The 25,072-nt window shown below is 37.9% G+C and overlaps 1 protein-coding gene across 23 annotated transcripts in view; it reads left to right on the top strand.

The window, feature by feature from the left end:
• The window catches only part of USP45 (ubiquitin specific peptidase 45), a 98,462-nt gene that overhangs the window by 22,137 nt on the left and 51,253 nt on the right, over positions 1–25,072 (top strand). For 17 of the 23 annotated variants that reach the window (XR_010599558.1, XR_010599559.1, XR_002888293.3 and 14 more), the window contains exons 2-7: positions 1,000–1,109; positions 2,178–2,347; positions 6,369–6,472; positions 10,497–10,597; positions 22,603–22,751; positions 24,509–24,604. Coding sequence is in view for 18 of the 23 variants with exons in the window: in XM_065588231.1 (XP_065444303.1) it covers positions 1,010–1,109; positions 2,178–2,347; positions 6,369–6,472; positions 10,497–10,597; positions 22,603–22,751; positions 24,509–24,604 (720 nt within the window). In the remaining 5 variants the exon portion in view is untranslated. Of the gene's footprint in view, positions 1–999; positions 1,110–2,177; positions 2,348–6,368; positions 6,473–10,496; positions 10,598–22,602; positions 22,752–24,508; positions 24,605–25,072 lie in introns of those variants that run through there. The other 6 variants (XM_008164883.4, XM_065588234.1, XM_065588241.1 and 3 more) reach the window with 3 other exon arrangements.

Below are 25,072 nucleotides of genomic sequence, written 5' to 3'. Positions count from 1 at the left end.
TGGTTCTGAAGAAAGCCATCAAAGCATGAAGTGAGTGTGACTGATGCAGAGATGTTTGCTTGGGTATGCAGAGAGCCTGAACCAATAGCTCTGAGATGTGAAGTGCCCCATAAATTTCAGTGAGTACTAACTTGGATGTCTGTGAGGATATCTTTAAATATCAACATTGTTAACTATTTCACAGCTCACCAAAGCAAGTAAAACAGGAAAGGGAGTATCATATTATGAAGATGGACACCAGTGTTTCTCAAAATAGGGTGTAAAGGACTACCTGATTTTGACTTAAAGATGTCTAAATTAAGATGGGTATTAAGTATTTATCAAATACTATATCAAATACGCCTCTACCCCGATATAACGCGACCCGATATAACACGAATTCCGATATAACACGGTAAAGCAGTGCTCTGGGGCGGGGGCTGCGCACTCCGGTAGATCAAAACAAGTTTGATATAACGTGGTTTCACCTATAATGCGGTAAGATTTTTTTGGCTCCCGAGGACAGTGTTATATTGAGGTAGAGGTGTACATTTATTCTTCTAATTTTAAGATAAGGAATAGATGGACTATAAATATTGTACCGTTTTTATAAAAAGTGCAAAATGGACAATTTGGTGTTTGAAAAAGGAGATATTTCTCACTTTAACAAAACGGCTGTGGTAAACTATGATGGGTGCACTATAGCATCTTGTCTTTTTATGACTAACAATATGTAACACTACCAGCTAAATCACAAATTTTCCAATTTGTGAAATCAGCTACCTCTTGTTTCTACATGTTGCAGTAGCTTATCTAACAACATTGCTCGGTGTGTATTCCTCACTACAAAATAGCTGAAGTTGGATGAAACCTTATCTATTATATAAAATATGTATTTTGTGGACTGTGGTTTTTCTGAGTACTTGATTTGCTACTTTCATGCTTTGAGAATATAAATCCTTAGATTTGATGAAATATATAGGAGATGAAGTAATGTGTGTTTTTCCCTTCCTTTCCCAGTAAGTAACAGATGCGGGTAAAAGATCCATCGAGGGCTAACCCTGAAAAAAACAAGAGAAACAAAAGGCCTAATAGGCCTCAGGATGAAGACTCTTCAGATGACATTGCAGGTAAATAAATTATGTGACATTTGGCAATCAGAGTGAGGGAGGGAAAACAGTGTCCATATGGTTTTCATTAGTCAACAAAGCAGAAGACACATGTGGGAACCGTGAACTGCGTGTTGGTTGAATGCAGCAACAGAGATGCTTACAATCAAACATCTATGGCGTGATGAATTGTCATTACATTGCACTCAGGGAATTGGTGCAAAAATTAATGAACAGGATAGTTTGGCCATATTAACATTTTAAGGAGGCAGGTGTAAGGGCAGTGGTGCAGTGATGTAGTTGAAACACAGGGAAGGCCTTCCGTAAGGGTAGGAAAGGTTGTCCAAACTACCTATATTCATTCTCTCTCTCTCTCACACTCACACACACACTCACACGGATTTCAGTAATGTTAACAGTGTTGACAAAAATTAAGAAAATGAATGTTTAGTAATTTTGTCCTTTGGTTTATCTTGGATTTGTTGGGTTGTGTCACCAGCTTGTAGCTTTTTGGGTGTTCTATTTGGTAGGAAAAATAGTACTTTTAAAAAAGATGGAAATAAAATCCTTTAGATGCATCAGAAAATGGACGCTATCGTGTCCTTGGAGCTAATATGTCCTGCCTTTAAAAACTGATAAAGTGTAATTTATGTAAATAGTAGACAACTAATATGTTTTACAATTACAAAATTTTGTTAAACAAGTTGAGGGTAGGCTACAATTTAGATCTGTCAGTTTTGATAGTTACCTTCAAAGTAATCTCTATAATCAGCTTTTGTGTTGGAGCAGGGTTCTGGAAAGAACTGCTGTATCTGAAAGCCCTTAAGTTGTAACTTGAATAAGCATGGTGTGCAAGCTCGCTATATCTCCCAAGTATTAAACATATTTTTACAGTAACGAGTGCTACCTGATTAGTGTAAAATGGAATGTGATGTGTTATTACAGCACTTTAAAAAAAAAAAAAAAAAGACGACTTGAATCCTTGTAAATGCACTTCGAAGATTGAATCTGGCTTTTGTGAAAGAAGTGAACATTTCCTGTTTCATATTTAGTTTTGTGGCTAATGACTGAGTGCCTTTTATTCTGTAGGTTTAACCTGCCAACATGTAAGCCAAGCAGTGGATGTGCATCATGTGAAGAGGGCAGTAGCACAGAATGTTTGGTCAATATGTTCAGAATGTTTAAAAGAAAGGCGAATAAATGATGGCGACCCAGTGATTCCTTCTGACATATGGCTGTGCCTCAAATGTGGCTCTCAGGTAAAGAAACTTGCACTGTAAATTTACGGACAAATATAGACCCTGATCCTCTGAAAGGAGTTGCAAGTGCAGATTTTATTTCTGCATGGAGTCTCACTGGCTTCAGTGGAACTCTGGGCAGGAGCAATTGGATTCTGCCCAAAGGGGAAGTGTTATCACCACAGATCCCTGCTTTTGGGATAAGCCTCTGCACTGCACTAGAGTTTGAAACCTCTGGAAAGCTCTGACTCTTGGGGATGGTGTTGATTTCTCTTCGAGCTATACAAACTTTCCATGCAAGCCTATACAAGGATGTGTGCATGCCACGCTACCCGTGGTACACCCACTGTTCTTTCTAGACAATGGAATAGCAGTTCAGAACTCCCCCTGGTCTCTTGACTTTGAGACTAGAAATAATTTTTAACAGTGAGAGTAATGAACCATTCACCAAGGGTCGTGGTGGATTTTCCATCATAGAGAATGTTAAAAATCAAAATTGGATGTTTTTTTAAAATATATGCTCTAGGAATTATTTCGGCGAAATTCTATGTCCTGTGTTATTCAGGCGGTCAGACTAGATGATCACAGTGGTTCCTTCTGGCCTTGGAATTTATGAACTTGCTAACTGTGTATATTGTTGGCCCCCCTGCTCTTCCCCCCCCCTCCCCCCCTTGTGTTGACTCTTCAGTGCCAGGAACTGCCCTTCCTGAACGATGACAGATCTAACCCAAAACTTAGATTTAACAAATGCTTGTCTTATGCCTCATCCTTGCTTATGGAGGAAGTCCTTATTGTTTTCCAGGCAGACTATGGGCAGGTCTAGCCTAGAAGCAGTACGTTGGTGCAGATGCAGTGCATCTGGTGAAGACAATCTATGCTGACGGGAGAGTGTCTCCTGCCAACATAGCGCCACTGTGAATAGCGCTTAGGTCACTGTAACTTGTGTTGCTCGGGGCGCAGGGGCTGTCTTTCACAGCAGCGGCTCCGGCCCTAGCTCCAGCTGAAGCTGCAGAGGGCAGGGGAGCGCGCAGTCTCGGGTCCTGCCGCAGCCGCGGGAGGGCACGAGGGCGCACAGTCCTGGCTCAGTCCCCGCCTCTGACAGCTGAAGCCGAAATCATGGAGGTCTGGTAAAGTCACGGAATCCGTAACCTCCGTGACTAAACTGTATCCTTAGTTATAAAGCATACTATTAGTTAGCAGATATTGGGACACAATTGACAAGGTCTAAGGAGGACTCCATGGCTTATATGCATAACATTCTTATTGTTAAAATATGTAGAACTGTTACCAGGAGCCCAATCCATGTGTTTATATAACATTACTCTTGATCTGGCCTCTAAATCTGATATTGTAGTTCAGAAAGGAAAACAACAGTCACTGTTCAATTCATCTCCTTAATCCTATCTCTTTAGATGATTATTACTGCTTATTACTCTCCCAAGAGTGGAGATCTGTACTGAATGACAGCACTAAAGGAGAAGTTATTCCACTGTAACGGAGTAGCTTGTCAGTACAGATGCATGTTCTCCCAAACTTATCCTCACTTTCCAGAGTCTACTCTGAATTCTTGGGAAATGGAAGGAATTGAGGGTATATTGGTGGCCATCTATTCTTGTATAACTTCTCATTGAGCATTCCATGGCTACAGGAGAAGTCTACTTGGCACCCTATGATCAAAGCTTTCCAGAGAGGTTTGGCCTTTAGTGAATTGCTCTGGGGCTTCCTAAGAGTGTTGCTCTGTACTGACAATCTACTCAGTGAATTCTAGTCATAGGTGAGTAACGTTTCAAGAGAGAACTAAATTTTGGAGTGCTTGTAATAGTAAGTACAGTTGGGCAGGAAAAAAATGTTTTGTCCCATGTAAATTTTAAAGATTTCACAATTTTTTCCTGCTCCGTATTGGGATGAAACTGAGACCTTTTGACGTTTATTGTGAAAAACTAGAGCAAGACCCACCCCAGAAAAGCCAATAGCCTAGCGATTAGGGGACTCAACCTGTCTCTCCCATATCCCAGGTCAAGTCCCTGCTTTACCTGATTCAGAGAAAGAGCTTAAAGCAGGGAAAGTAGACAAATTCAGACTGGCAAAAAGGCATATGTTTTTAACAGTGAGGGCAATTAACTACTGGAACACCTCACCATTGGCTGTGGTGGATTCTCCATCAATGAAAATGTTTAAATCACGATTGAATGTTTTTCTGAAAGATATGCTCTGGTTTAAAATGGAATTAATTCAGAGAAGTCCTTTGCCTGTGTTATACTAGAGGTGGGACTATGTGATCACTACGATCCTTTCTGGCCCTAAAATCAATGAGAACGGGGGAAATTCCTGTATTATTTTTTGAAAAGTATGATCCACTCACCTTTGTATTGTTATCCATGGGGTGTGAAGGGGTTGATTTCTTTCCTGAAATAGAGGATAAGCAATGCGGGGACTAGGTGAAAGTGATGTAGGCAAATTGGTATGAATAGTTTTATCGAGAACTGTCAACGTGTGAATGAAGCTACCTTACGGATACAATGGAAGGTCACCAGTTGGACACAAACTTGTAATGACTCCAGTCAAGGGGGGCAGGACATGTGAAAACACCGTGACAGGAGTTGGATACAAATAACGCAGGTGTTAGGAGTTGGCAGTAAGAATGCTGCTGCCCAGTGCTGCGAGGTTCAGGGCAGGTCTACATTAAACACCCTGCATCGGCACAGCTGCGATGCTTAAGTGAAGACATTCCTATGCTGATGGGAGAGTTTCTTCCAGTGGTGTAGTTAATTCACCTCCACAAGAGCTGGTAGCTGTGTCAACAGGAGAAGCTCTCCTGCCGACATAACGCTGTCTACACCAGGGTTTAGGTCAGTATAACAATGTCGCTCGAGAGTGGATTTTTCCCACCCCTGAGTGACGTAGTTATACTGATAAAAGTCTGTAGTGTAGACCTGACCTTAATCCTGGACATTTGGCAAGACAAAGAGGTAGAGCTGCCAGGAGCATGGTGAGAAATAGTTACTGAAGTATGTATAGCAGGCATGGGGCTCCCCCTTGTAAAAAGCAGAGGCTCAGGGCTTAACACTAAGAAGGTTACACCCCCAGGAACACTGTATAAAGGTTGTTGGCATAGCACAACTTATGGATCTCTGACAGATACTGGGTGTTCTAAAAAAAAAAAAAAAAAAAATCACACTTCTACCTATATTTACATTGTTACAAGTAATGCCCAAGATCATTATAATTGAAAGATTAAAAAAAATAATTTTCTCTGTATTTCTTTTATGTTCTTTTTGTGCATTTGGGCAGCTCGCTTTGTGTAGTCAGTTTCACTGTTCTCTCTGTCACTGTGTAACTCTCATGCAGCAACAGGGGAGAGACTCTAAATATAGGAAAATACAATTGTAAAACAGTTTTTAATGCTTTTAGGGTTGGTATAGTGCCTGAAACTAGTTTTAATTATAATTTTTTTTTTTTAATTACGGGATTTGAAGTCGACAGTGTCCCTTTAGATAAAAAGTATATTCTTACTCATGAAATTCCATTTGTGTGTGTGTGTGCATATACACACCTCTACCTCGATATAAAGCGACCCGATATAACACGAATTCTGATATAACACGGTAAAGCAGTGTTTGGGGGGGGGGGCGGGGCTACGCACTCCGGCAGATCAAAGCAAATTCGATATAACGCTGTTTCACCTATAACGTGGTAAGATTTTTTGGCTCCCGAGGACAGCGTTATATCGAGGTAGAGGTAGGGATGTGTGTGTGTGTGTGTGTATAGATATAGATATACACTTCTCACATGAGTGCTTTAACAATGTTTTTCTAAGAAAAAATTTATGCTCTCCTGCAGGATATTCTCTAGCATACAAACTCCATTCCTGCGAGCAAGCACTAGTAAAGTAAATCAATAAAAATCCTGCTTTTTGGAGTTCTAGATGATTTTACCTCTTTTTCAAGAAAATGATCTTCAGTTCTGTTTTGTAAAGTAAAATATTGTAGTGATTTGTTGAAATATAATATGTATAACCTTTTCTTAATGATCTCATTTTCAGGGTTGTAGTCAAAACTCAGAAGGCCAGCATTCTCTGAAACATTTCCAAACTGCTCGCACAGAACCTCATTGCATTGTAATCAATCTCAGCACATGGATCATATGGTAAGATTGTGTATAGGAGTATTCATGTAGAGTGTGTGTGTGTGTGTGTGTGTATGTATGTATACACACACACACACACACACTATTAAAAAGACTCTTTTTTTTAAACTAGGGCAGTCGGTTAATCGCAGTTAACACATGTGATAACTCAAAAAAATCAATCACAATTAAAAAAATAAATTGTAATTAATCACAGTTTTAATTGCACTGTTAAACAATAGAAGACCAATTGAAATTTATTAAATATTTTGGATGTTTTTCTACATTTTCATATATATTGTATTCTGTGTTGTAATTGAAATCAAAGTGCATATTATTTTTAATTACACATACTTGCACTGTAAAAATGATAAACACAAGAAATAGTATTTTTCAATTCACCTCATATAAGTACTGCAGTGCAATCTCTTTGTCGTGAAAGTGCAACTTAGAAATTTAAATTTTTATTGTTACATAACTACACTCAAAAACAAAACAATGTAAAACTTCACAGCCTACAAGTCCACTCAGTCCTACTTTTTGTTCAGGCAATCGCTAAAACAAACAAGTTTGTTTACATTTACAGGAGATAATGCTGCCCTCTTCTCATTTACAATGTCACCAGAAAGTGAGAACAGACATGTGCCAGATATGCTAAATATTCATATGCCCCTCCATGCTTCGGCCACCATTCCAGAGGACATGCTGATGATGCTCATTTAAAAAAAATGTGTTAATTAAATTTGTGACTGAACTCCTTGGGGGAGAATTTTATGTGTACCCTGTCTGTTTTACCCACATTCTGCCATATATTTCATTTTATAGCAGTCTCGGATGGTGACCCAGCACATGTTGTTCATTTTAAGAACACTTTCACTGCAAATCTGACAAAACACAAAGAAGGTCCCAATGTGAGATTTCTAAAGATAACTACAGCACTCGACCCAAGGTTTAAGAATCTGAAGTGCCTTCCAAAATCTGAGAGGGACGAGGTGTGGAGCATGCTTTCAGAAGTCTTAAAAGAGCAACACTTTGATGCAGAAACTACAGAACCCGAAGCACCAAAAAAGAAAATCAGCCTTCTGCTGGTGGCATCTGACTCAGATGATGAAAATGAGCATGTGTCGGTCTGCACTGCTTTGGATTGTTATCGAGCAGAACCCGTCATCAGTATGGATGAAAGTTCCCTGGAATAGTGGTTGAAGCATGAAGAGACAAATGAATCTTTAGCGCATCTTGCATGTAAATTATCTTGTGACGCTGGCTACAAGAGTGCCATGCGAACACCTGTTCTCACTTTCAGATGACATTGTAAACAAGAGGCAGGCAGCATTATCTCCTGCAACTGTAAACAAACTTGTTTGTCTGAGCTGTTGGCTGAACAAGAAGTAGGACTGAGTGGACTTGCAGGCTCTAAAATTTTACATTGTTTTATTCTTGAAGGCAGGTTTTTTTGTACGTAAGTCTACATTTGTAAGTTCAACTTTCATGATAAAGAGATTGCACTACAGTACTTGTATTAGGTGAATTGAAAAATACTATTTTGTTTTTTTACAGTGCAAATACTTGTAATAAAATTAATATAAAGTGAGCACTGTACACAGTGTATTCTGTGTTGTAATTGAAATCAATATATTTTAAAATGTAGAAAAGACCCAAAAATATTTAAATAAATGGTATTCTAGTATTGTTTAGCAGTGCGATTAATCACGATTAATTTTTTTAATCACTTGACAGCCCTACTTTTAACTTAAATAAAGTGCTGTCTTTGTCAAAAGCTAAATAAACTCCACTCCAGTCTCGCTGCTCACATGAATGAGACCTATCCCACTTCCTTTGTCTTCTCCATGGCTTCCCACAAACTACTGAAAAAAAGACCTCTTCCCAGTATGCAGTAAGCCTTAGTGCCCATTTTCCCTCTGTCCTCTTGTCACGGAGTATTGGGGAACTCAGGGCCCTGCACCCCCGGCTTCCCGCGATTCACCATGACTTTCAGCCAGCCAGTAAAGCAGAAGGTTTATTTGGATGACAGGAATACAGTCCAAGACAGGTCTTGCAGGCACAGATAACAGGGCCCCCCTCAGTTAGGTCCATCTCGGGGTCCCAGGGCATCCCAGCCCCCCTTGGGAGGTCAGAGCAATCTCTGCCTCCCAGCCATCTCACCACCCAGCTTCCAAGACTCTGCCTTCAGCGACCCCTCCCACACCCTTTGTTCAGATTCCCGGGCCAAGGTGTCACCTGGCCTCCAACCCCTTCCTGGGTTCTCATGTTACACGCTCAGGTATTCGCCTTCGGGCAGACTCCCATCCCCCAATGCAGACTATCCTAGCCACACTCCCCTGTCAGCATTCACACACCACAGTAAGAACAGTCCCAGTTCGTCACACCTCTGCACACATCTTCAGCACAGAATAGCTCAAGCTTAGTGCCAGTAATGTTTCTACTGGGGCTATCAATGAATCACAGTTAACTCAAGCAATTAACTCAAAACAAATTAAGTCAATTAAAAAAATTAATCGTGGTTAATCGCAGTTATTAAACAATAGAATACCAATTTAAATTTATTATAGATATTTTGGATAACTTTCTACATTTTCAAATATATTGATTTCAATTACAATGCAAAATACAAAGTGTAGAGTGCTCACTTTATAATTTTTTATTACAAATATTTGCACTGTAAAAAAAAGATAAAATTAAAAGAAACAAAAAATAAATTAATTTCATAATATAAATTGTCTACATAAGTAATTGCTTTGGTGGTCCCATGTATGTTATGTGGTCACAAATGAGAGGGAGAGAAATAGTGCCTTAGACTATTTTGCCACGACAGTGTGGTTCATATAATGGAAAAAATGAAAACCTCTGACCTAAGATTTATGGATATAGCCTTTTCAGATTAAAAAATCAGGAACACTTTTTCTCCCTTGAGTTTAAATATAAAGCTACTAGTAACGGAGTTTTGCATGAGCAGTTCACTGTAGTAGAATTTAAAGAAGGTAAAATCAACCCAAAATTATTTTGTTTCCTTCATTTTTTAAGTTTGGACAGAAAAGCAAGGTAAATGGAAGTCTGGACTGAGTTTTTTCGATTTTGCTACTCCTTCTTCTGCAAAACTACCTTTTTTGTATACTGTATGTGTACAGCAAAGCCTTGTTACATATATATTGTTTGTAAAAATGTAAAACCCTTAGTATATATTTGCATGATTTATTTTATTTATTATTTATGCCCAATCAATATTTAATTATTCATTTGTTGATTCTGTTCTACTTGAATTAAATGAAATTGAGAGAGACCCATATCAGAATATTCTATAGTCCAGTGGGTAGGGCATTTGCCTGAGCCTATGGCTACACTGGCACTTTACAACGCTGCAACTTTCTCGCTCAGGGGTGTGAAAAAACACCCCCCTGAGCGCAGCAAGTTAACAGCGCTGTAAAGCGCCAGTGTAAACAATGCCCTAGCGCTGGGTGCCGTGCTCCCAGTGCTGTAAGCTAATCCCCTCGTGGAGGTGGAGTACCTGCAGCGCTGGAAGAGCTCTCTCCCAGTGCTGGTGCGCGACCACACTCGCACTTCAAAGCGCTGCCGCGGGAGCGCTCCCACAGCAGCGCTTTGAAGTTTCGAGAAGCAGGGGAACCCTGTGGACACCTAATGGATCAGTCCACATAGGCAAGATAGGCAGAGGAATGCTTATCTTTTCCTGGTTTGTGGATAGTGGTGGAACTTAGGCGTCTGGATGCCTACAGCGAAACAGCATTGAGCATGCACAGGGGCAGAAACTTAGGCACCTAAGGTACCTTTACAGAGAAAATTTAGGCAGCAAGTGAGTTTAGACATCTACATGGTTTGGTGGCAGCCACACAGGGGTTTTGTGGATGTCAATGGTTCCTAAAGCTGAAAATTAGGTGCTTAAGTCCCTTTGTGGATGTGGCCTTAAGTGACTTGCCCAAGTACACAGGAAGTCTGTCAGATCTGGGAAGTGAACCTGTTTCTCCTGAATTCCAATCTATTTCTCTCTGTTTAAATTCTGTGTATTGTTTAGGTGTTATGAATGTGATGAAGAGCTGTCAACACACTGCAACAAGAAGGTTTTGGCTCAGATAGTTGACTTTCTTCAGAAACATGTTTCTAGGACTGAACCAAGTAAGTTACAGTAATAATTTTATTTAATGCACCAATTACGTATCTCATGTTTCTAGAAACGGCATCTCAGATTTTGGATTGTATTAATAATACAATCCAAAAACTATGGATGGTGCTGATACAAATGTTTTTCACAGTTGTTTCCAGAAACACTGCCTTCTACTGTGGTAGTAGAACTAATATGTTGGGCACTGTAATATAATTCTCCCAGAATTTCACCTTCTGCATCTGTATTTTATTACATCAGTTTATGGTAGATGATAAAACCTTGGTTAGGTCCCCAGAAATAAAGGCAAGTACTTGATGATAAAGCATTCGTTATCTCATTTACATTCACGCATACAAACTGCATTTTAAAAAAATTAATTGGTTGAGTTTTTGTACCAGTCACATTTTTAAACTGCACAATTGCTTACTTATTTCATTGATGACGTTTGCACAGCAGTTCTCTACGTCCAGCAATAAGCTTTAGTGCTTTCAATCACTTGACTTTATGAAATTAATTGCACAAGTTAGTACTATATGTAGTAGTAAGTTTTAGCGGTATCAGGCTCATAAAGCATCAACTAATGTGTCTTTCTTCTTGTACCTATATACTGGAGATAATTAGGTATACTTGCTGCTCACCTTTGCACTTTTGAAGATTGAGATGGATGATATAAGCACTGAGACAAGTCTTGCTGCAGCATTTCAGACCTAAAATTTTACTGGGACTGGGCAGATTTCACATTATTTAGACGTAATTGGGGGGGGAAGGGGAACAGACTTGGAAAAGACTTTTGATTGCACATTCCCAGAAGAGCATAGTTGCATCAGCTGCTTAGGGATAGGATCAGAATTATATAGCCTTATGGGTAGGTCTTTATATGCCCCTTAGTGAATGTGCATAACTCTTGTTAGTTTTAATGGAAATTGTTTTCCAGGTGATCATCTCACAATGAGACCCTTTCAAGTTGTCATATTTAAAAAAATCAGATTTTCTCACCTCAGTTACAAATAATGGCATATTGACTTTTAAAAATAGAGTTCTTCATTATGCTGTTTTTACTGTACGTGTTTCTCTCATTTTGGACAATGAAAATACAATATTCAATTTCACTTTCCTTTATAGTCCTATTTTTAATGTCTGGTTCTCATGCACAAGTAAAAAAAAAAAAAAAAAGGCTGTGATATTTCCGTTTGCAACCACTTAAATACTGTGGTAATTGTTTCAAATAATCGAATGTAAAATATTTAAATTTGATTAATAAAAGCTTGTTTTTACAAAAAATAAAAAAGATTCTGGCTAAGATTTTCAGAAGTGCATAGTGATATGGGATGCCTCAAATTTTAGGTGCCAGTTTGAGATGCTTTTAAGGTGTCTTGATTTTTGCTCATCACTTTCTGAAAATGGGACACCCAAAATTACCAGCCAGCTTAATCTTAAATCTTAATCATTGTCAAGTCATGTTGGGCCCAATGCTCATGCAAAGGAACAGCATTTTATATGTGGTTTGTTTTTTTTAATAGAAGCACATTGAGTATGTCCTATTTATTTAATCCAAGAGTTAGAAAATCAAATTTTATTAACGCTGTCTGAGAATGCAGGCATTAAAAGTGAGATACGAAAAAGACAGAAAACTCTTGAAGATTTTACTCAGATGAACATGTTTGTGAAGACATTTTCTGAATGAAGGAGTAATGTCACAAAATACTGAATTATAGAGAATGAAATTTAAAATCAGTGATGTACTAAGCTCAGCTTTTTTGGTGAGCTTCAGTATGTTGCTGCTGCCGTCTCATTCATTCTAGCTTATGTACAGTGCAACTGGTGCTGCACTAAATAATGTCTTTGCACTGTCTGATGTGTTGCTGGATTTTTGAGTTCCTCTAGTTTAATTCAGAGCCATAGACAATTTTTTTATTTATTTGGGAGTGGGGGCTAGAGTTAAAACATAATAAAATAATAGCAGTTGACTGTCACTTCAATGAGTAGTTTAGTACCAGAACTAAATTTGCCCACTATTAATAAAGTGAGATAAACTAGCTTCTGTTCCAAACTCAGTGTTTCCTTTATCAACGGAGTCCCTAAAATTTTTCTGGGGAGAGGCCTGTGGGCTAAAGCCCCCCCCCCCTTCTCCCTGAAGTCCCCAGTTGTCTATGTCCATATAATTGTGAGGGCAAAATTAGACTAATCCCACAAACACTTATGCACAACTTTTGAATATGTGAGTAGTTGCATTGACTTCAGTGCAATTATTCACATGCGTAAAGTCAAATGCATTTAAGTGTTTGCAGGATTTGGAGCTTGAAGAACCAGAAAGCTTAATGCAGAAGACTGGATCCTGTACAGTGACCAGCTTTCTGACCCTTATTCAACAAAGCACTCAATCCCATGCTTAAGTGGTTCAGATCAGGGCCAGTGCCTGCAACATTTAGAAAGACTGAGCTCAAAGGTTGTATCTTTATCACTAAAGAAGCAAGGAAAAGAGGTCACAGGTTAGAGGAAGAGGAGAGGATTTTGACTGGTACAGCTGAGGTCTTAGTCTGGTGAATTGGTACAGCTGCCAGAAGAATCTGGGAATTGTTGATCTATTGATAAATCACTGGTGAGCGGGGACACTTCTGAACAAGGTTGACTGTCTTGTTCCAGTTCGATAAATTTAGTTGCAGCGATTGCTCTTCACTAAATGATTATTAAATTCAAAATTTAAAAAAATTGTTTTTCCACTAAAAGAATTTAACTTGGGCCCTTCTTAGATCTTGGAGGGTAGAAAAAACAGACAACATACCGAAAATCTTGACTGAGACCCAAACTTAACTCACATTAGTGTACAAACAGAAAAGGGGATAAAATATAATAGTCTGAATTACATATATGAATTTTGAATCTTCTTGTCTTTTGTGGATAGATCTGAGGCCTTTATTTCTTGTTAAATAGTTATTTTCACCATAATTCTTAATTTCATTTAAATGCTTGTTTCATAGTTCTGTTGATGTTTCTTTTTCCCTTTTGATTTTTAATACAGTATAGAAGATTTTGATTTTTGTAATGGTCAGGTAATGAGGTTAAGAAAAATCGTAATAAATGTGATTTTTTTTAAAATGATAAATCTGAAAGTATTGACTACCAGCTTGCAATACTTGCTACCAACAACCTGCTATTAAATATTTTAAAATAAATCTTGTGCTTTGTTGTATTTTCTCCTCTTACTCCCCCATTTCTTCTGATCTGTGAGTAAGCATACTGAAGTGGGAAAATTGCTACTTATTTGTCATTGAAGAAATTGTGGCATCTATAATAAAATGTACAGTCTAATATCTGTGTGTTTTGTTCTCTGACAACTGATTGGTATGACACTTCATAGCATACAAATATGTGCAAGCCTCTGTACAAATACATTATGCACATGAATATTAGATGTTGGCTATTATACTTGTCAAGTTCTTGATAATCAAGAATCCATATAAAGATAAAGTAAAACATTTTAAAACTGGAAAGAGAGGGTGGGTTATATAGATTTCCTAATTAATGCATCTTGGAGGATAAACAAAAGCAAAATGCTTGTCATTTGGTACTAATGTGGTGGAATAGTGTGGCAGCAGGACCCCTGCCTTTTACTCAGTCTCTCATAAAGATTGAACTTCACTTCAGCTGCAGAAATGTGCAAATTACATTACTACTACATGACTGACTTTTGTAATTACATTAAGCGATTGAGATGAACTCCAATGCTGGGTTCCCAAAAGAATGCTTGCAGCTGTGTGGTTTTCGCATCTGATCCTATGGTTTGCTGTACCCAGCAATGTCTTTATTTATTTTTTTTAAAGTCTGTTTGGTTAAGAGGTCATGTTGGGCACAAGATGGAAGAATAAAGCAAGATTGCTTTCTAGGGAGTACCACCCAGAAATTTGTTTTGTAGAAAAGGTTAGCAGGCCATGATGGTTTTCCCAGGAAGGCAGGTGCAGTATTGTCAGGATGGCACACTTGTGAACTTCACAGGAACATAATGCACGTGTACTACACAGGAACCATGCTGAGATACTACTATTTGAGTGTCTGATTGTTTTCTGGGGAAGAAGAAATGATTTTGCAGTCTTGAAAATTGTTATGTATATTTGCCCTAATAGAAGTGCAGAGATATAAATGTTTGAAGATTGATTTTAAAAAAAGTTTAAGTTAAATCTGTCACAGATGATTGTTCCCAGTGTGGTTTTTGAAGAGAAAGGAGAAGAGCTAGTATTAGTTCTCAGGCTTTGCAGTCACAACCCCTGCTGGGGAGGCAAGTAGCAGAATGGATTTTTGCTGTTTTAAGTTCGGCTGTGCTGCTCTGCTGAAGTAGCTGACAGTAGTTGAAAACGGGGAACTTGATTTGTATTTTCATAGATGTAATTGATATAGTACAGTTTCTGTAATAGCTAGGAAAGTAATACAATTTCACACAAATTACCAGTCTTAGAAATGTATCGGGGAAAAATAAATATTCTGAATAATTACCCCATTCCACATTTGTGGGTGAATATTTATGAGTTGACCGTGTTTTACACTTAATTAAAAATTGTAGCTTTTTCTTAACTAATTTGTAGTACATATAATTCAAAATTTAAGGAGCAAGATTAACCAGTTGCATTGATTTAGGGCAGGCGTGGCCAAACTGTGGCTCGCAAGCCACATGCAGCTCTTTTACAGTTAAAGTGGTGTTCACAAAGCCCCCACCACTCTCTTCTCCCTCCCTCCCCCATTCTCCACCTACCAGACGGAGGGAGGGAGCTTGGGCTTCTGCCCTGCGGTAGGGTGGTGGGCTAGGGGCTTCTTCTCTGCAGGGAGGGGAGTCTCGGGGCTTTAACCCCTCGCAGGGGGGAGGGCAGGCCTCGGGGCTTCAGCCAGGTGCGTGCCATGGCAGGCGCTGCCCCACGGGCCAGGTTGTGAGTGTCTTGCAGCTCTCAAACTTCTGAAGATTATCGTATGCGGCTCGGAGGGCCAGTAAGTTTGGCCACCCATGATTTAGGGGTTGCCTACACTGCTCTGGCAGAGCATGCTAGAGAGGGCTGATTTGTAAACTTGTCTAACCTGTATTTGTCCTGTTTAGGTCTTGCTGGCACACTCTAAAAGGTGCCTAAAAGTTAATACAAACCAGGTATCCTTTAGAGAATGCCAGTAGGATCTACTTCAGAGTAGCAGCCGTGTTAGTCTGTATCTGCAAAAAGAAGAACATATAGCTATATGCATCCGAAGAAGTGGGCTGTAGTCCACGAAAGCTAATGCTCTAATAAATTTGTTAGTCTCTAAGGTGCCACAAGTACTCCTGTTCTTCTTTTAGTAGGATCTACATCAGGCAGTCAGAGTGCTTTACAAATCCCACCCTCCTAGTGTGCTTTGCTGAAGCTGTATAGACCAGCCCTTATGTTTAGAAACAAAATTAACAAGCAAAATAATACTAAATGTGCCCCTTACCAAAATAAGAGGATACACATCCAAAAAAAAAAAAAATTCCTCTGTTGTTGGCATGAAATTCAGTTTGACAAATACAGACTTTTCCTTGGGAGATGCTGTTAATTAAGAAAACAAATTACTTTTTGGGAAAAAATGAGATGACAACTCAGTGACAAATTGTTCTTTCCTAGTGCTGCTATAACAAAATAATTTGCCTCACTGAAGAATTATTTTGATTCTTTTTCTCTCTCCCAAGTCTTTCCCCCTCATCTATTTAGTAGTGAACAAAAGTACAAGTAGTCTGAAAGAAGAAACTCAAAATTAGTGATTGAATAGCTGCACAATTGTGAAAGAACCAGACATAATTTTCAGTTTATTATATTCTGGCAGATGCATAGAAATAAAACTCTAGTTTGCTTTCTCTAATCCTGGCATTATTTTAGCACTGAAAGAAAAAATTAGGCTTTTAAAACATAAAATTAGCAGCCATTTAAGAAGAGAATATTTCTTTTTTCTAAGGGTTAGGTTTTCATGATTGTAGAATATTGAGAAAACTAGTTTTAGTTTAGTTCCTTTTTTTTTTTTTTTTAAATAAAAAAGGAGTGCTAGGCGACTTAGTAGCATTTCATAATGCAGCATGATGAGAATTTACTAAAAAAGAAAGGAAATCTATTAACCTTGCTTTTTTCCATGAAGGCCTTCAGCTGAAGTACCAGAGATATACTCAATAGAAAAGGCTTGACCTTGGAATAAGGGTGCATATTCCTGGAACTCTCATTTTTAATTTTTTAAAAAAAGTTGCATTGAAAAAATAAACAAAGATGTTTAATCCCCCAGCTGAAGGAAAAATTGATTGTCATTTACGTTTTTGTTTGCATACCATCTGTATCCCCAGATACATTTCTGTTTCAGCAAAAATATTTCTGAAGCATGCACACGCTGCACATATTTGAAATACAATCAAAATAAATTGATACAAAACCTACAATAAGTCTTTAGAGTTTCTTGTGCAAGTCAGAGTTGCATACTTCAGAGTTGCATTGTTGTTTAAACTTCGGACTGGTAATTTTTAACCCAGTGCATAATCTGAATTGAGGAGTTTTTGCTAACAAGATTTATTGTGAACCTGTTAAATGTTCCACTGAATTGTAAAGAGAAACTAAACTTAAAATCTCCAGTTTTTATGAATTATGTGGTTTTTAGTTACTTTGGGCTCAGTCCTTAAGCCCTTCACCTTCCCAACTCCTATTGACTTCAGTGAGTGTTCTGCAAGTGGAGGAATTTCAGGATCAGGCCCTTTATTTGTAAGCACTACCAAATTAGCTAGACAACTCTCTATCGTTTCTCCTACCCTTCCTAAGGGTACATCTACACTACAGGGGGGAGTCGATTTTAAGATACGCAAATTCAGCTACGTGAATAGCGTAGCTGAATTCGACGTATCGCAGCCGACTTACCCCGTTGTGAGGACGGCGGCAAAATCGACTTCTGCGGCTTTTTGTCGGCGGCGCTTACTACCACCTCTGCTGGTGGAGTTAGAGCGCCGATTCGGGGATCGATTGTCCCCGAGAGGTCGATTTCTACCCGCCGATTCAGGCGGGTAGTATAGACCTAGCCTAAGAGTCAGTTTCTTCAAGGTGCTGCACGCTCATAGCTCTCATTGATAGCAGTGCTCAGCCCCTTGCAGGGCCAAGTTCTAATACTCTATGAACTCCCACAAACAGTGCAACAGTAATGGGTGTGGAATAGTGAACCCTGTCCAAAGAGGTGGCAAAATCAGGTCTCAGACCTGGAGTAGATGAGGCCTGATATTTCTAATATAAAACAAAAATAAAAAAGTACAAGAAAACCCACCTCACACTCTGCATTCTCATTTGTTCTATTCTGCTTTTTAACATTCAAACACTTTTTACCCCCATTTGCAAATCACCTTTAATGCTGAAACACCCCAACGCCAAAGCAACATAGTACAAGACTATTGTCCCAATTCAGAGATCTTTTTTTTTTTTTTTTTTTTTTTTTAAAGGTCTGGAAATACTTTATATGATGCACCTAATATACTGTATTAAAAAAAAATTCATTGTACTTCACTTTTATTTTAACTTATTTTTTTTCTTAATATGAATTTGTACTTAGTAACTTTTGCCTTTAAAGATCTGAATTTAGAATTTCATACATATTTTAGCACCTGGCTAAATACAGTTTAATTGACATTGACTAAATGTGTTCCCATATACGGTCATAATTTTGCTCAGGCTAAGTAGCAGTCATTATAGTTCAATATTGTTTGCCTAAATCAGTTGCATAGGCAATCTCCCAATTAAGCTCATTCTGTTCAAATGGATTGCACTGTATGATTCACATTATTATTGATCATGGGACTAAAGCCAAGGAACTGGAAGCAAGATGGGAATAACTCTGCTAGATACCTGTCTTCATAAAGAAGATCTCTGTTTGTAAGCAGTTTATGCTCACTGAGGCGGATGATTAGTTTACAGTGCGTTTATGACTTTTTGAAATATCATCCCCCATGTACAAATCTGACAGCATGGATGTGTAGGTTCACAAGATAATTAATTCTAAATAAAGTATTGTATAACAGAATTAGGAACATATATTTTAACTATTCTATTTACATTTATTTTGCACTCAGGGAAATACATTATTTCTCATTTGGTTAGCTGGGAATTGGAACTTTTATTATTTGTATTGCAGTAGTATTTAGTAGTCCCAGTCAGTAAAAAAAAAAAAAAAAACTTTTGGCCAAGCTACTATTGCTATTTGGTGCCCACTGCAATTTTTTTATGTAAGATACATTTTTGTGAAGTGTTTTGAGTCCCATGTAAAGGTATTACCTTGTTCTGTTTAAAATCTCTATTTACGCCATCACTAATTTGTAGACTGTTTCCCATAGTTTGAAAGTCAGTATGAATAGTTTTACATACAGCTTCTCTTTATCATAACTCCTTTGTAATTTTGCTTCTTGGGAATTGGTTTGGTTTTATAGAAGGAAGATACTTTTTTTCTTTTAGTCCTTGAAACTGTGAATCTATCCTGGTATGTGTTTGTAGTAGCATACAGCTGCTTTGATAGAAGAGTGTAACTTTTTTTTTATAGAGCCTTTGTTGTGTCTGTATTGGCTTGAAAAGTCTCCTTCTGTTACTAAAAGAGGAATGATACAATATTTGAATATGCGCCACATTGAATCAAAAAGAGTCTATAAAAATGTTTTTGTACACAAGCACTGTCCATTTTTTTTAAAGGTTAGGCTCTAGCATGCTTTTAGCCTTGGGTTATTTTTCAGTAGAGCCCTGAAATTTAAGTCTGTAGAACTGTTAACAAATAGCAATTACCGTTATTACCACTGTCACTTATTAAGTTGGCTGGAGGCTGCCTGACCAGCTCTATACATGCCCACCAAACATATTCAGCCTTACCAGCCCAAGGCCCAACTGCCATTTATCACTGAACTTAGGGCTTTCCAGTATGGAATCAATAGATGCTGTACCTTTTGAATTAGAGATCCTGTAGATGTATAAATGTGCTTACAAGTCACTGTACAAAATGAACTAGTTACGCAATAATGTCTGTACTGGGACCAGTTTACAGCAGTGTCTGTTTAGAGTTTTTCCAGACAAAAATACCTATTCTTCTTGGAAAATGTCATTTGGGAAAAACTATTAAAGATGGGTGGGGGGTGGGGGGGGGAAGGCAATATTTAAAATCTCTGTGGAGGAAAGAAGGTTCCTAGGAATCACTAATAAAATGTATACAGCTTTTGTTTATTTAGTTCTATTTTTTATCCTTATAAGTTTTATCTAGCTAACGTGACAGTCAGATCTATAATTCTGGTTTACTGTGTTTTGTAATTACATGAGCATTCAGGTCTAATAACAAAATTGGTCATCGTTGTTTTGATTTTGTTTTTTTCTTAAATTATTTACATATGAGACTTAGCAAATGGAACCTTGCTACTTGTGTGAAGCTGCCATTTAACCATGAAGTGAAATGCTTTTATTGAGTTTGCCCTGCAGATATGGTCTGCTGTGGCAGTGCTGTCCATATTTGGTGGCTGTGCAAGGAGAGCCAGGTGGTGCTGCAAAGCATAGCACAGTGAAGCGTAGACAGATCTAGGTTTGACATTTGTCATCCTGTACTGCTAAAGGGAAGAGAAAAATCTGCTTTTCCATATGCTTATGCTTTAATTTTTGCCCGCAGTTTTGTCCAGATGGCCTTGTGAACATTGTTTACTTTAAGATGCTGTCCCAGATGTTTTTGGATGCCGATGGATAAATGCAACAACTGTGGTATACCAATACACAAATTATTTACACAGTTTTGGCTTTTTTTGTTTAACCATCAATTTTCTCCACATACAGAACTGTTTTAGTGTGTGTGACGGGGGGAGGGGAGTGATTTTTATTTATTTTCCAGTGCTGAACAGTACCTTCAGGTGGCAGATATTTGGAGATTTTTCTCCTCCCCCCCCCAAGCTCTCTCACTTTTGTCGCCTTAGGAGTTTTATGTGATGGCGCTGCTGCAAGACACTGTAGCATGCAGCTTGTAAGCATGTCAGTGAAAGGATATTACTGCATGTATCCTAGTTTGTGGGAGCCTATTTAAATTATGAAGGGTTCCCAAGCTGTTTGTCATTTGCTGTGTCTACTTTTTCAAAGAGAATTTACTCTCTTGCTGTGTCCTTGTACTGTCTTCAGTTTCCACACCAGTGGAATAGAGAATATTTGTAAGCTGCGTAGCCTGTGTCATTGAGAGCATTAAAAAAAAAAAAATTAAATGGCAAGTGCTTCTAACTGCATTTTGACAAACTTGAAAAATACGTAACTTGAAAAATAATTATGCCTTGGTATCCTTAAGGAGTGCATGCAAATTGCATCAAAGGTTTGTTGTCAGCCACAATAGATATTTTTAAATTGCATCTACTTTTTTTTCTGCATTTAATTATATTTTTCCATATTCTAAGGAAGTAAGTACCTAGGAGTATACATAAAATAACCTTTTGTCATGAGCATTTCATTAACGTAAATAGGTCTGTTAGTTATTTCTCAAGAACACTTTAATGAGACTTCACTGTGTAACTCATTAGAACAAATATATGAATTCATATGTCATGATGTAGATTGCAGCATCACAGTGCTTGGCATCCATTAAGTCCATAACTCGTTTACATTGACATGCATTATTAATCAATACTTAAAACGCTGTAGATGTCAGTAATGTTCATATTTAGTAGAGCAATCATGACAATATGAAAGTTGCTAGTAGAATTCTAGGCTAAATAGTGTATCTCAAGTCTTTACATTACCTCTAGGCTACAAGTTAATGACTGCCTAACTTCACTGCCCCTTGTCTATTTAAGTAATAAGGCAAATAGGAAAATACAAGGAAACTACTGGTAGTACATTCTATTGAAGCTTATTAAATCTGTTTTTTGTTAAATTTTAAACAAATAGCAGTATCTTATGCAGCTGGGTGTAGCTTAACAGATCCAGTGCCAGTGACAAGGGGCAGGAGAAGTAAATGTGTCATCTGGGAAAACAGATGACAGTTCGTATCCAGCTGTTGAATGGGTTGTGCAAGCCAAATTGAACAAAGTACAGTAATTGAGAGAGATTCACTGTACTCAGGTGGGAGCTTTTGCACACCTCCCTTCAACAGCACCTAAAAGTAAAGTAATAACTACTGCCTGGTCTTTCTAGTATGTGTATAGTGCACATAAATCTGAAGTCTTAACTGTTCTTAGTGACTAAAAGGGCATGCTGCAAGACCCATCTCTTTGTGTGGATGGTAGAAGAGGGTGGAGCCTGGGGATGCGTGGGGTGGTTTTTTTTTTCTTTGTCTTTTTATGGTGGATAGAAGTTTGGTGGAAAAAGTATCACCTATTGGTTGTGTTGGTGGTAGAATTTGTCTGGGAGATTTACTGCTGATTTTGTTTTTGTTGTATTGTTATTTTAAAGAAAGTCAAAAGTACCCACAGTAGCAAAGATTTTATATGTTATACGTTGCAATAAATAAATAAATCAGTGGAAAGAGTGAACTGGGAAAAACAGGGTATAAGTAAGATCCCATTTCTGCAAACACTTAAACGCACATGCTAGCTTTAGTTAAGCACTAAAGTCGATGGAACTACTTCTTCTGCATTAAGTGAACCATGTCTGTAAAAGTTTTCAGGATTAGGGCCTGTATCAGTACTTTCTGTGTGAGTATCAGTACTTTCTGTGGTAGGCATGGTGCATTCGTATAGTAAAAAAGACAGATCCTGCCCTAAAGAACTCATAATCTATAATGTTAAGCTATTATTTTTGGTAAGTAGACATCTCAGCAATTGAATATAATATTCCATATCAGACATATTTAACAATCTCGTATTGGGTACTGGAAATAGCTTTTATGTAAAAACTAGCTTGTTTGCAACCTTTCCTTTTTTTCCCTCTAATAACTTTAAATCCAACTGTTCAATCAAGCAAACTGGTATCACTTTTAAGTAAAGGGAATCAATATTTCATGCTAAATATCCGAATCATAAAATCTGATCTTTTGGTCACTTAATGTTAATCTATAGTTTTATTTATAGGTTCATCGTCAAAAATTATACGACTTCGCGAAGAAAATAATGAAGGAAGTGAAATATTGAAAGGAAAAAGTTCTGCAAATGGCGCTTCAATTCCAGTTAAGGGAATAAATAATTTAGGAAATACATGTTTTTTTAATGCTGTCATGCAGGTAAGATGCAAAAATGACACCCGCTTTCCTTGTTGATAGCATTTTAGAAATATTTCATTTAATCATTACAAATGTGAATTTTATAAAGGATATTTGTATGTTATCACTTCAATTATTGCTTTTTGACATTTCATTCTAATAACTTTTTCCCAACCCTTTCCTTCTTCTTCCTTGCCTCCCCTTCCCCCCCAAAATATTTTCTTCAGTAACAAACCCTATGTCAGCAGTGCTTTACAAATGAATGAGACAGAAGAAAATGTCAGGTGTTACACATCATGTTTGTGTGTGGGTTGTAGCTGTATTCAGTTGCAATTCAGTGTGTGATCTTTGCAATTCCATATTAGGTAGCCATGAGTAATGCACTGAACTTGTCCTACCTGCAGGAGTGAAAAGGGTGTTTTACGCGTGAGTTAGGATATTGAGCACCTAGGCATTGTCTACACATAAGAATTGTATTGCTTTTACTATAACCTCCCCCGTCCCAGCATGAATACATGTATTCCGGTATAAAAGTACTTATAGTAATTGATATAGTTTCTTCCCTAATGGGAAGAGCTATACTGCATGAGCTATACTGGCATACGCACTTTTATACCAATATCATTGCATCCACACTAGAGTTGTACTGGAATAACTAAGCGTTTGGCTATACTACGGAGACTACGCTGGCATAGCTATTGTGACATAGCTATGCTGGCATAACCCTATAGTGTAGATGCAGCCTATACCAGCGGAAGGGGTTTTTCTATCGGTGTGGGAACGCTACCTCCCTGAACGACAGTAGCTATGTTGACAGACACATTCTTCTGTCAACACAGCTGTGTCTCCATTGGGTGTCAGCATAGCTATGTTGATCAAGGATGTGTTCGCCCTCCCTCCCCCCCCGATATAGCTATGTTTACCTAACATTTATGTGTAGACCAGGCCTAATTCATTTTGAAAAACAGTACACCTCTAGTGGAAATAGTTATACCAGTACAAAAATCTATGTGTAGAATAGCCCGAGTCACATTAACCCAACATTGTTTCTCTGACTATATTTTTAGTAAAGGTCAGGTATGTTGAATTATTAATTACTTTTTTTCATTTATTTATTTATTTATTTATTTATATTTTTCAGGGATATGACCAAAAGCTGTTACGCTAAGTCACAGTGCCCTCTGAAGCATATGTTAACACTACAGAGTCTATACTGTCATAGCTACGTTGCTATACCTATGAAAGGGGTTTTCCCATCAATATAGGAACACCTCCTCTGAACGTCAGTAGCTACATCAACAGAAGCATTCTTCCATCAGCATAGCTGTGTCTACACTGGGGGTTAGGTTGGCATAGCTACGTTGGTCAGTGGTATGGATTTTCCACTCCCCTGACTAATTTTTCTATGTTGACCTAACTTTTAAGTGTAGACCAGGCCTTAGACAAACAGGAAAACTCAAAGTTAAAAATAATAAATTATTTGTTCTACAATGAAAATAATAAACAAATCAGTCACCGAGAGAGTGTTATTGCTGTTCCAACTACTTCTGTTATTTTTATTTGGAGACCTACCAGCAATAACTACACCTTTTATAACAGTGAGACCTATTTCCTATAGGAGATACTTTTTTCCTGGGGCCTGATTCAATACCCACTGCAGTCTTTCCGTTAAATATATTTTTGTATATGCCAACGGTTAGAATTTGTGTCTGAAGAAGTTATGTTCTAGTTGAGATCAGTGTGTCTAACTTTTTTTTTTTTTTTTTTGTCTCTTTAAGAATCTGGCACAGACTCACATGTTAAATGAACTAATGTATGAGATGAAGGAAAAGGGAATAAAGTTAAAAATCAGTCAAGCTGAAGATGCACAATTGGTAGGTGTGTAGTAAGAGGTCCAGTTTGTGTGAAATGTGCAATGGGAGAAACTCGGTCAGAATAACGTCTATAAAAGATAAAGTAGGCTGAGAGTAGGATGATGATCACGCCTTTGGCCTAAAATTTCTTTTGTCTTTTAGTTCTCAGTTAGTCTACAATACATATGACCTCACTTACTTTGTAGAGTTAATGTTGTAAAATCAACATTAAAAGAGGAAGAATGATCACCATCTAACATTCTGCTGAACTAAAGAAGGAGCATAAGTGAATGCAAATAATGCCTGACCTGAAGAAGGAGCGAAAGAAAGGAGTGTGATGTAGTGGATTTTTTTTCAGTTCTCATTAAATCTGGTTTTTAACATGCACAATACAAGAAACAGTATGTTTGTGCTTCATTAAATGTGTAAAAAAATTCATTCCAATCTACCCCAGCCCTTTGTGTAAAATTTGTGAAATTTACCAAACAC

This window comes from Chrysemys picta, chromosome 3 (assembly GCF_011386835.1).
Source record: "Chrysemys picta bellii isolate R12L10 chromosome 3, ASM1138683v2, whole genome shotgun sequence".
NCBI lineage: Eukaryota > Metazoa > Chordata > Testudines > Emydidae > Chrysemys > Chrysemys picta.
Note: the sequence above shows the minus strand (reverse complement) of the source record. Positions and strands in the feature narration are given on the sequence as shown.